The sequence below is a fragment of the Callorhinus ursinus genome, unplaced genomic scaffold, assembly GCF_003265705.2.
Source record: "Callorhinus ursinus isolate GAN/ISIS: 27379988/994484 unplaced genomic scaffold, GSC_fseal_2.0 scaffold1, whole genome shotgun sequence".
Classification (NCBI taxonomy): Eukaryota; Metazoa; Chordata; class Mammalia; order Carnivora; family Otariidae; genus Callorhinus; species Callorhinus ursinus.
This window is the reverse complement of record NW_027397063.1, coordinates 130,974,102-130,986,752: the sequence shown is the minus strand read 5'-3', so window position 1 is coordinate 130,986,752 and position 12,651 is coordinate 130,974,102. Positions and strand designations below refer to the sequence as shown.

The 12,651-nt window shown below is 37.3% G+C and overlaps 1 protein-coding gene across 2 annotated transcripts in view; it reads left to right on the top strand.

Moving 5' to 3' along the window:
• The window catches only part of NGLY1 (N-glycanase 1), a 56,012-nt gene that overhangs the window by 4,726 nt on the left and 38,635 nt on the right, over positions 1-12,651 (top strand). For both annotated transcript variants that reach the window (XM_025883094.2, XM_025883086.2), the window contains exons 2-3: positions 5,914-6,028; positions 11,136-11,381. In XM_025883094.2, the coding sequence (XP_025738879.1) occupies positions 5,914-6,028; positions 11,136-11,381 (361 nt within the window). The remainder of the gene's footprint in view (positions 1-5,913; positions 6,029-11,135; positions 11,382-12,651) is intronic.

Genomic DNA, 12,651 nt, shown 5'->3' with positions numbered 1-12,651 from the left:
ACAACTCACTGAAAATTCATATGGTAGTTAGCATTTCTTAGCATTAAAGTATGTTTAAGGTATGTGTACAATTTTTTAAAACATCATGCTATTAAAGACTTAATAGACTACCGTATAGTATAAATATAACTTTTATATGCAGTGGGAAATTTTAAAAATTCATTTGACTTGCTTTAGTGTAATTTTCACTTTACTATAGTGGTCCAAACCCTAACCTGTAGTATCTCAGAGGTGTGCTTATAATAGTATTAGTCCCTGCTCTTATATTAGAATTAAAACTCCTTTAGGCTTCAGGGAGTTAGAAAACACGCTTTATTCCACTTCTAAGTCCAGTGACTTGTTAACCTCTTAACAGAAAGCCCCTGATCTCTTCTTGATCTCTAGCTACACTATCTTACAGATCCATTAAACTAACTTATTTAAGAGTAGGAAAAAAACCAAGGTTTCTGTTCCTTTTGCTGTTTTGGGAAATCAGTCAGTGTTAGAGATAAGGGACTGTGTCAGGGATGTTGTCTTGATATATCTTGTTCCTGCCTCAGGGTTTGACATAGGATTTTATGAAATGAATGCTGAAATGAGAATTTCATTAGTAGGTTTTGTTTTGTTTTGTTTTGTTTTTAACAGCAATATTTGTCACTGCACTCAAGTGAAGATAATATCTTTGATTACATTTCAAATTTCTGCTTCAGGTGATGTTTACCTATTCCCCAACTAAGAGTTATAAAGCCAATGAAATTATAGAATAAAACATAAACTAATTTGCATGCACAATATGCTATGGGTTTGAACTCTTTACTTTTTTTTTTTTAGTTCACTGACTTAAAGATGAGCTGTCCTCAATAATATCTACTTTGCAAAGTTTATAATAGTTTGACTAGCATTCCACATGTGTTCCTTAGATAATTTGCTCTTTAATTCTTTAAAAAATATGTTTGATGGGGCGCCTGGGTGGCTCAGTCGTTAAGCGTCTGCCTTCGGCTCAGGTCATGATCCCAGGGTCCTGGGATCGAGCCCCACATCGGGCTCCCTGCTCGGCAGGAAGCCTGATTCTCCCTCTCCCACTCCCCCTGCTTGTGTTCCCTCTCTCACTGTGTCTCTCTGTCAAATAAATAAAATCTTTAAAAAAAAAAATATGTTTGATGTTCCACTAATTTCCTTTGCAAACTGCACACCGTTATTGGTTACAAACTGCACTGCATATGATTGGGAAGGGCCAAGAACGGAAAGTGGTTTCTTCCAAGAAAATAAGTATGTTTAGGAGAAAGACACAAGTATGGAAAATAGCCACAGCATAAAATCTAGAGAACAATTGGAAGACAGTGTTCAAGCAGTTACATGTTTATGTGTGGAGCTAGCCCAGGGACCTAGTGTGGAAGACTTTTGAGAATGGAGGTTTGGTAAGATGGGATGGGTTCGTGGACTAGCAGAGAACATATATTTGACATAAGAGGCAAGAGAAAATGATTGTACTTTCTAGAGTCAAAGAGAAACATGAAGGAATTTCATGTAGAATAATGGTGTAAGAAGACACAGGGCATGGGTTTCATTTGTGAAGCTATTACAGTAAGCATAAGCATAAATGGGGATAGAATAGAGAAAGAAGTATCGGAGGCAGGGATTGGCAGTTCTTGATGACTAAATGCAAGGAGTAGAGCCGGTAAAGAGAGGAGACGAAATAACCCAAATAACTTCAGGTTTCTAATCTAGGTGACTGTTGACAACTGGAGAAATTTAGAGAGGATTGGTGAGTGTGTTGGCATATTGTATGGTGGGGAGTATGTAAGCTTTGTAATAAGATCAGTGGGTTTAAATCGCAGTCAACCATTTCCTAGGAGTGTGGTTATAGGCAATTTATGTGAAGTTTCTGGGTTTCAGTTTCCTCATTTTTTTTCAGTTTCCTCATTTTTAAGAGGAAAGAGAAATGCCTGCATTATAGGATTGTTGCAAAAGAGAAATGAAGGCACACACGTTATCTGTTGTTGCCATTATTCAGTTTTTCATGTTGAACAAGCTAGATTATGTGTATGTTTCCATTTTTGTCAGCTATATAGAATGGTAGAGTTAGAGCCAGAGATGGTTCCCAGATGGTTCTAAAGATGTTTTTGAAAAATTGACATGTATCTCAGAATAATAGATTTTCAGAAGGACCAGAAATATTTTTGTAAATGGCCTACAAACCACCTTTTTGATTAGTAATAAAAATACAAGATTATAGGATCTCTCATGTACTAAATTTCCATTTATGTAAACCCTTTCTGAGATTATGCATTCTAAAGAGGTAGAGGGCTAGTAAATGGTTAGATAGATTTAATTATCAGCATTTCTGAAATTCTGAAATAGAAACATTTTAAGTTTTTCTTTTTTCTGAGTCTGTGACCTCAGTAGGAAGCTACATGTCTTAAAATCTTTTGGGGGTGCCTGGGTGGCTCAGTCAGTTAAGTGTCTGCCTTTGGCTCAGGTCATGATCCCAGGGTCTTAGGATCAAGCCCTTCATCAAGCCCTGCATAGGGCTCCCTACTCAGCAGGGAGCCTGCTTTTCCCTCCCCCTCTGCTATTCCCCCTGCTTATGTGTGCTCTCTCTCTCGAATAAATAAAATCTTTTAAACAAAAATCTTTTTTTTTTGTTTAAAAGATTTTGTTTTTTCATTCATTTTAGAGAGCAGGGGCTGGGGGCTGGGACTCAGAAGGGAAAGGAACAGGGAAAGAATCCCAAGCAGACCCCATGCTGAGCACAGAGCCTGACATGCGGCTTAAATCCTATGATCCCAAGATCATGACCTGAGCTGAAACCAAGAGCCGGACCCTCAACTGACTGAGCCACCCAGGTGCCCCAGTGTGTCTTAAGATCTTAATTATATGGTTGATTCTAACTTTCAAGGTGAAAAGCATGACTTTTTTTTTTTTTTTACCATTCAATTATAAAAACAAAGACAACTAGGAAGACACCAAAATATGTTCAAAGTGGTGGTGAGTGGGTCAGGACATTTTGCTGCCCATTCAAGGTCCCATTCTTTCAACATCATCCAACAAACAACCAAAAAAAAAAAAATAGAGTGCAAAATTATTGCTAACAAGCAAGATAAATATTACAAGTTGCAGAAATAGTTAAGGGTCAGCAGAGGTAGAAAAAGCACATTGAAGAATTACAGCAAAAAAATATTTGAGAAAAGTCTGCAGAGGAAATTAAGTTAATGGAAGAAGAAAATGAAGCAAAAATGTGATCCTTAGAGGTACTTTAGACACTGCAAGATAAGGAGAATACTAATGAGTTCAAAGATGGTGGATACGCTGGGATGATGCTGTGAAGCTAGAGATTTAGAAAGTGGTACTTTTCCAAGGGCAGGAAATGGGATCTGTTGGGTTTGAGCTCTAATGGCTTTATGGCCCAGTTCTCTAAGCCTGTGAGGGCTTCAGGACAAACTTTTGGCACTATTGTGTGTATAGTGCTATGGCTGGTGTGCTCAACATATTTAAAAAGAGGAAGATAGGATTTGGGTAACTGGACATTACTGTTGGTTTTTTTTTTTGTTTGCATTATGTTTTTAGTGAGAAAAACAGATAAATGGTATGTAAGGCCCATAGATGTTAAAAGGTAGAAAATTGCTGACTAGACTAGAGCAGAAAAGCTGTATCAAGAGTTACTTTGAAACATGTATCAAAATAATAAGCTGTATCAGATCAGCTAGTCTAGGTTTTATAAGAATTTTTAAACAGTGGTGAAAGAGGGAGGGAAAACTAGAAAATTAAAGCCAGAGAAAGACTTTGATCATGTAAAAATCTGGAAGCTATTGGGGAAAAAACAGGTTTAAAAAAAAAAAAAATCAGTGAGTTTTGCACCAGTAGATTGTATCATCCTAGTGGTACTAATGTTTATGACCCTGTGAAATGTGTTGAATATCATGAAAAGATGCTTCATTTATCTATAACTGACATTGATAAATGTAGGAGTATTGTATAGTTTAATGTTTTTTGTTTAAGTGGTAAGAAAAGGAGGCACACTTATGATATAATGTGGCATAAAAGCCAGGGTTGGTGAATACCTTGCTGTGCTCAGGGCAGTCCCCTACAACAAAGACCTCAAATGTCAATAATGCCAAGGTTGAGAAACTCTCATTTTAAAACACAGAATAAAAGAATAGAGCATATATTTTTCTTTGTGTTTTTCAACCACCTGTGATGCTCAAAAGACCTGTGTTGAAGAACAGTGTTTTTGTTTTTAATTTCCAATTTTTTGTGGATCTGTAACTTATATAAAGTACAATAAAAATTTCATGGCAAATCAAATTGTTAGAAAAATTGCTGAGTAGTCTCAATTTCTGCACTTCTCGTGAATGACTAGCAAGGAGTTTATAGATGGGCACCAGTCTGTGGACATTTTGAATAACATTATTTTAGAGCTTTATCTCTGAATATTCTGTACTAAACTTGCATAATTTTTTAAATTAAGGAAAAGTTTAAAGAAGATTTGTGTATTTATGACAGTTTGGCAATAGAGAGTTGCTTGATGGAAAACAAATTGAAATATGTTGAAATTTCCACAGTTAAATTAGGACAAGAATGGTTAGTGAGCTGCTAGCCTTTGTCCACCATCCCCATTCCATACCCCAGGCAGATGGCCTCAGCACTCCTTCCTATGGAACCCTGACACAGCCTCAGAATCCTTAAAATAGTGCTAATAGACGCCACTACTATTGTGAGGGAGTTTGGGTCAGATATGAAATCTGCTCCTCAGGACACCTGGGTGGCTCAGTTGGTTAAGCGTCTGCCTTTGGCTGAGGTCATGATGCGTGGGTCCTGGGATCGAGTCCCGCATCAGGCTCCTTGCTCAGCGGTGAGCCTACCTCTCCCTCTGCCTGCCACTCCTCCTGCTTGTGCATGCTCTCTCTGACAAATAAAATCATATAAAAAAATTACTCATCATCCTAATTATGTTCGGAAGGCTTTTTGAGTGTAATACTGTGATTATCTTTTTTTTTAATTTTAATTTATTTGAGAGAGAGAACATGAGCAAGGAGGAGGATCACAGGGAGAGGGAGAAGCAGACTCCCCGCTGAGCTGAGCAGGGAGCCCGACGTTGATCCCAGGACCCCGAGATCATGACCTCAGCCAAAGGCAGATGCTTAACTGGCGGTCCCACCCAGGTGCCCCAATACTGTGATTATCTTAACCTTGTATTTTTTTTCTGATTTTTTTTAAAACAGCCTTTCTGATTTATCAAGGTTATTAAAAATTTCAAAGCTTTGCATATGCTGGTGTCATCCCATGTAGGCTATTCAAAATCTTAATCATGGTAGAAAAAAAATTGGCTGTGACAGAAATACATCTTAAGATGAAACAGAACTTAAGAGTAAAAGCAATCATTGGTCTAGGGAAGAAAGAAAATCAAGTGACTCTAAGGTATACCTGGGTTTGTATTTGTCAGAGGTAAAGTGTTTGAGGAACTGTGATCCATTTTTATATAGCTTCTTAGTGTTTTTTTATTCATGCATTTCACAAGTATTTGTTAACTATCATCTATGCATCAGGCACCATTCTTGATTGAGATCCATCAGAACAAAATAGGCAAAACCTACACCCATGTCTGGAGCTTACCTAGGTTTTTTTCTTAGCAACCTAAAAACTCAAAAGGTATGTGGCTTTAATAGCATAGAATGAAAATGTTGCATGGGTTTCTCTTATGGAAGCATTAATATTATCAGCTATGAAATTAAACAGTAAGGTGGTAGTAAATGTATATTGAGGTAAGAATCACAGAATCAGGCTATTTTTCCGGACTGTGCTTCCTCTTTCTTTAAAGTTGGGAACTGTAATACCTTGTAGCAGTGTAGCCAATATAAAATGTAAAAAGGAGTGCAAAAACACTGTGAAAGTATAAATTGTTATATATAATCAAACTTTTTTTATTTAAATCAGAAACCCTAATGATGAAAAATATAGATCTATCCGGATTGGAAACACAGCTTTTTCTACCAGACTCTTACCTGTCAGAGGAGCCGTTGAATGTTTATTTGAAATGGGCTTTGAAGAGGTAAGTTGAAGGGTTTCTTCTCCCCGGTTCATGTATAAAGAATTTATTATAATGTTGATGGATAATTATCTAAATAAGATAATATTTTTAAATTGATCGTTTTGGAAATCTGCAGAACTAGTTACTTCTTCACCTATTAGACATTTAAAAATCACAGTAAATATATTTTAAAATCACAGGAGAATATAACAACTCTCCCACAGGGAAAATTCTTACAAGTTTTAATCCTTCAGAACAGGGAGGTCAGACATACAACCCAAAGACCAAATTGTGGTCCAAAGACCATTTTAGACTTTGCGAAAATCTGATTTGTAAGTACACACGAATTCTAGTAGGATCTAGCCATCTGTCTCCAGGAAGAAATGAAAAGAGTAAATACAGAAAAGCTGAGTTCAATTGCCACATGTAAGGGATTTCTTCTGTGACAGAAGTGAAGAATCTCAGTATGTTTTTTGTTTTTTAGTCAAAATAAAAGCTTGGTGTTTTCATCTTCTGGAATCTTGTACATAGCTTTTTTTTTAAAATTTTTTAAAGATTTATTTATTTATTTGACAGAGAGAGAGAGAGCACAAGTAGGCAGAGAGAGAGGGAGAAGCAGACTCCCCGCAGAGCAGGGAGCCCGATATAGGGCTCGATCCCAGGACTCTGGGATCATGACCTGAGCCGAAGGCAGCTGCTTAACCAACTGAGCCACCCAGGCGCCCCAGTACATAGCTTAATTTTATGACACAATGAAAGTAGTTATCAATATTGTCAATTTTCTTTATGTATATATGCTTAATCATTTCTAGTTTATGGAATACTGAAAGAACTTGAACCAGGTTGTGGATACACATTAGTCCATAGCAGTCAGAAATATCAAGGCTATAGAAATTGTTAAAGAGATCTGCTGAGTTGCCATAAGAAGTACTTTCCTTCCTGCCTCTCTGCTTTTCTTCCCAGATTCTGTCCCAGGCCCTGAAGGGTATAGTAGTGAACTAGAGAAATAGATCCCATCTCACATGGAGCCTGGTTCTAATAGGTTAGACAAACAGTAGACAGGAAAGCAAGGAAGGGTGCAAAGAGGAAAATACGGCATGGTGATATACTAAAAAGCAGCTGTAGAGGTGGGCAGCTACGTAAGAATGAGTGGTTAGGGAAGGCCTCTCAGGAGATAATATTTGAGCTGGGACCTAAATGAAAAGCATTTCAGATACCTGAAGCCCTCAGGTAAGAGTGCTTCAAACAGAAGGATTCACATATGCAACAGACTTCTAGCAGGATTAGCTTTGGCACAGATAGTAGCTACACAGGCCAGCAGAATCCAGGGTGTGCGGTTTTGAGGACTGTGATAAAGACTTGGACTTCATTCTAAGTGAGATGGAAACCACAGGAAGGTTCTAGACATGGAGTAATATTTTAGCTGTTGTAAAGTGAATGTTCTGGATGTTCTGGGATGGAGGCAAGAGATGAAGCAGTGAGACCAGTTAGAAAGCTTTTATCAGCCTAAAGGAGAAACAAAAATGGTTTGAAAATGGTTCCATGAGGGCAGAGCCTTTTATCTTTTTGTCCCCTCTTGCTAGCTCCTAGAATACATTGGGGCACTCAGTAAACATTTGTTGAATTAAAGACTGATAGCAGTGGAGATGGGGGAAAAGTAGAGACATCTAGAATTTTTTTTTTAAGCAGAGCCTGCAGGACTTGATGAATTGATTGTGGGGTAGGGAAAGGAAGGAATCAGGGATACTACTAGGTTTTGGTTTGAGCATCTAAGTGGATGCAAGTACCATTAATTCAGATTGAGAAATCTTGGAGTGTAGCAGATGCCAGGAGAAATCACTGCTTCCTCATTTTGGATGATTATAACCAATATACTGTTAACCATTCAAGTAGAGATAACAAGTAGGCAGTTGGATGTATGAGTCTGTAACTCAAAAGGAGAGGTCAGGGCGCCTGGGTGGCTCAGTTGGTTAAGCGACTGCCTTCGGCTCAGGTCATGATCCTGGAGTCCCGGGATTGAGTCCCACATCGGGCTCCCTGCTCAGCGGGGAGTCTGCTTCTCCCTCTGACCCTCTTCCCTCTCGTGCTCTCTGTCTCTCATTCTCTCTCTCTCAAATAAATAAAATCTTTAAAAAAAAATAAAAAGATAAATTGTTCAATAAAAAAAAAAAAAAGAGGTCAGCCTGGAGGTATAAATTATGTTGTCATCTGCTTGTTAGTTACCGACATCTGAACATAAAGAACTTAAAAAGATAGAAGGAAAAATTGAGAACATTGCTGATTTTGTTCAAGGAAATACAGACTTTTGAGTTAAATGACAGAAAAATTTAGTAAATGACAACTGGAAACTGATTTCTCAGTTTTGAAGTGTCACATATTCTGTGGAGTCATATTTGTCTTTTCATTCAATGAATATTTGAGTGCCGGGTGTGGTGACAACCATCCCAGTTTGCCTGGGGCTGTCCTGGGTTTAGTACTCAAAATCCCACATTCTAGTAAACCCATCTCAGGAGACCCAAAGGTTGGGCACACCAGTGTCAGGTAACAAGCCAGATTGAGACTTGCAGTAGTATTTGACACAAATGGAGCAACAATTTCAGAAAAGATTAACATGCTTTGATCAGACTGATTTATACTTCAAATTTCTGATTGTCTTTAGACTTTGCACCTCAGGACCCATCTGCAATAATTTTTTTTTTTTAAGATTTTATTTATTTATTTGACAGAGCAAGAGAGAGCACAAACAGGGCGAGCGGCAGGCAGAGGGAGAGAGAGAAGCAGGCTCCCCGAGGAGCAGGGAGCCTGATGTGGGGCTGGATCCCAGGACACTGGGATCATGACCTAAGGCGAAGGCAGTCGCTTAACCAACTGAGCCACCCAGGCGCCCCTGCAATAAATGTTTTATCAGTGTGGCTAAGTTGCAGAAGGAACCAATGGAACTGCAATTGAACTCTACCATTAGAAAGAAACTCAGTAGGCTTTAAGATGAAGTAGGAATCTCAGACCCATCCCCAAAATGTTCAGGTATATATTAAAATCCTGGGTACTTTGGGGCCTACTTGCCTCTGAGGCTACATTCTTTGTGAAAATTTTGAGAAGGAGGTTAAGAAAGACTGGGCTCTGCATGGATATGCAACTCCTCCGGCTTCCTGAGTGGAGTGGTTCTCATCAGGTACCATAGGAAGAGGGCAGTTTTGGTTGTTTTGGTGACTGAAAGATATTACCAGCATTTAGTGGGCAGGAGCCAGGTTTGCTTAACATCTGACAGTGAGAATTGTCTTAGCAAAAATGTGTTGAGAAATACGGATTTTGTTAAATACTGGAATTCTCATTAATTTCTTAAAGTGTTATTGTATCTAGTGCATTAAGCCTGTAATTTTGTCCTTTTGTGAAAATACAGTGCTGTGGATGAAACTTTTTGGTATAGACACTTTGGCCATAATCCTGCATTTTTTTAGGACTGGTCCTGAAAAGTTAGAAGGGAAGGGAGCAAGGCACAAGCAGCATCTCTGTCTTATCAGGGCCTTCTCTGTGATATGGACTGAACATAGATCCAGATAGCTGTTATGCTGGATTTCCACCTTGGCCCATGGTGTCTTCTACCTCTCTCAGTGCTGCTCAACTAACGGTATGAGATGGGAAGCCTCTGTATTTGGTTTTAACCTAGATATCTGGTTTCTAAAGAGAAACCTCATCAGAGATGTGAGGTGGTTCCTTTCTAATGTTGGAAAATCATTGCGATCCAATGCTAATCATATATGTCATTATCATAGCTGTAGAAATACTCTCTTTTTGCTCAACACTTCCAACTATTAGTACAAGCTTATGGTTTTTGGTCTCTGTTCAGTCTAAGATGTAGTCAGTTTTAGCTTAACAATTAAAGTTTACTCCAACAATTATTCTGTAGCATCAGGCAGATTATTTTACTTTCCTGAGCTTTTATATTTTCATATAAAGAATAGTGATAAGCCTAATAATACCTACATTTCAGGGTGATTGTGAGAATTACTTGAGATAACATACATAAAATGTTTAGCATAGCACCTAGAACACATGAACACAATAAATGATAGTTTTGTTTTTACAGCTATTATGGGTAATGAATATATAGAGCTTAATGGCCTCTTCTGGCTTTTTAAAAGGGATTCATATGGAATTAATTTTCATGTCATTAGTGAGAAATGTGTTGGTCAGTTGATTCTGATAGGTCTGCCATCACCAGGGAAATAGGTCATTCTCAGTTGTGGAGCTTAACTTAAATTAAGCTTAAAATCTGCAAGTCTGTCTACTACACGTTAACAATCATTTTATCTCATATGCAGTTGGTGGAAATAATTATTTTAACACTGTTACTTCTCGATGCCTTGAAACTTGATTGAAGATATTTTCATTTAACTTTTGTTTTGTAATTTGCTGACTACTTTACATTGTGAGCTTTGTTGTAATGTTTGTTGTATTGTAAAGCACTCTGATTATATGATGGGTATTCATTAAATGAATCACCACTTGAAGAACGGGATTTTTGTTTGTTTTGTTTGGACCACCTTTGTATTACTGTTAACAATCCATAGTTTTGAATTGACCATCAGGCTGTACTTTTTGTTTTCTTGGAAAAATTAGTGTACCCTATATCCAAACTTCTAATCATGTAGCTATTCTTTAAAGTCTTGGGTTTAGGAGATTCAAAGGTTGTTATATATATAACTTCTTGACCCTGGATCATTTTGTATGGCTGCATCTCTAGTAATTACTATTATTTCATAAGGAATTTCATAGAGAATAGTAGTATCATATACTATTGCAGAGAAGATAGGAATGTGCATTTTTATAATTCTTATGAGACTTTGTGACTTACTATTTCTAAAAGAAAAGATTTTTCTAACAGCCTTTGAACCAATCAAATAAGCTAAGCATTATATGCAAAGGAGGAGACCAATTTTCTTAACTTCTTGTTTCATATATAGGCACTTTTTACCTTTAACTACTTAAAAAAAAGTGCCATAATGGTAGGAAAACAGAATGATTGTTAAATATGATGTATTCTATGGTATTGATTTCATTTTATAGATATATATGAATGTCAGTATAAAGCAAAGGTTAAAATTTTTCCCAATTTTATAAATTCCAGGGAGAAACACATCTTATCTTTCCTAAAAAAGCTTCAGTGGAGCAGCTGCAAAAAATTCGTGACCTGATTGCCATAGAGAGAAGTAGCAGATTGGATGGATCAAATAAGAGTTACAAAGTAGAATTATCTCAGCAACCTGCATCCAGTACCCAGCTTCCTCTAACACAGTCTTCAAATCCTAGTGGGTTAATCCAGCATGCAGGGAACAGTGAAGGACAGTCATCAAATCGACCACCTGCTCCAATGGTAATGTTAGAATTAAACCTTTCTTAACTATTCAAAGTATTGAAACAGCTTTGAGATATGTTGTGATTTATTCCTGAATTTATGCCCTCGGTATTCTTGGTTCTTAGAATGTAATACATCCAGATTTCCGTAGGTCTTTAAAAAATTGTCGAATTTGTAACAAAGAGAAAATGGTTGTCTTTTTTTATACTTTTATTGATTTTTTTTAAAGATTTTATTTATTTATTTGAGAAAGTGAGAAAGAGAGAGAGCACATGAGAGGGGGGAGGGTCAGAGTTGGTTAAACGACTGCCTTCGGCTCAAGTCATGATCCTGGAGTCCCGGGATCGAGTCCCGCATCGGGCTCCCTGCTGCTCAGTGGGGAGTCTGCTTCTCCCTTTTTTTATGCTTTTAAATCTTAACTTTTGGTTTATTGCTTCTTAGGCATTTTATCATTTTGTCGTTCATAAATGTACCCATTGCCTTGGTACATAAATCAGTAACAAATTAGCATATGTCTTTAAAACAAAGTAACAGACTTGCTGGACAGTAGCAGTCATATTAGATTTCCTTTACTGGAAACTGATAACTTCTGATCTAAATTTTACCTGCTGCCATTCATTATGAAGATTATTAATTCCAATAACCTAACCATTATCAATCCCTCAGTTTGATAAAAGAAATCAGCTTCTTTAAGGTAAATAACAATGCATTAATTTATTGAGAGGGGTGCTACCAGATTAGTGAAGTTTAGTTAGTGGCATACACAGATGCATACTTCTGAAGAACTGCAATCAAACTTTTGATCTCTTACAGGCATCCTTGGTACACTTAACCAATCTCATTTAATAGGAAACTATCCTATTTACAAAAATTCCTTTTGATAGAGGTCCTTAAGTTTTCCTCTGAATTTTCACTCAAAAATTTCACGATTTTTTTTTTCTATAGTAATTTTGTCAGTAGCCAGCTTAAACTTGTATCCTCTTATTTTAATTTTGGTAAATCTTGGCACTCTCCTCCATAAAACGGAACTTATATAGAGAGTCAGTTATTAAATCTACCCTTAATTTTCTGCAGTTGAGTAATTGCAGAGTCTTTAACCTCACTTCCCTGGTGGTCATTTCTTTGTTTATGCTGAAAAGACCCTAAGCTTGTCTTTGAAAACTAAAGAAAAAAGGTAGTAAAGGCTATCGGGAAGAGACAGAGAGTTAACTGTCCTTTTATATAGTTCTTGTTGAGTGGTTTCCAAACTTTTTTTTGTGGAGGATTAACTCCTCTAAAACATATTTCT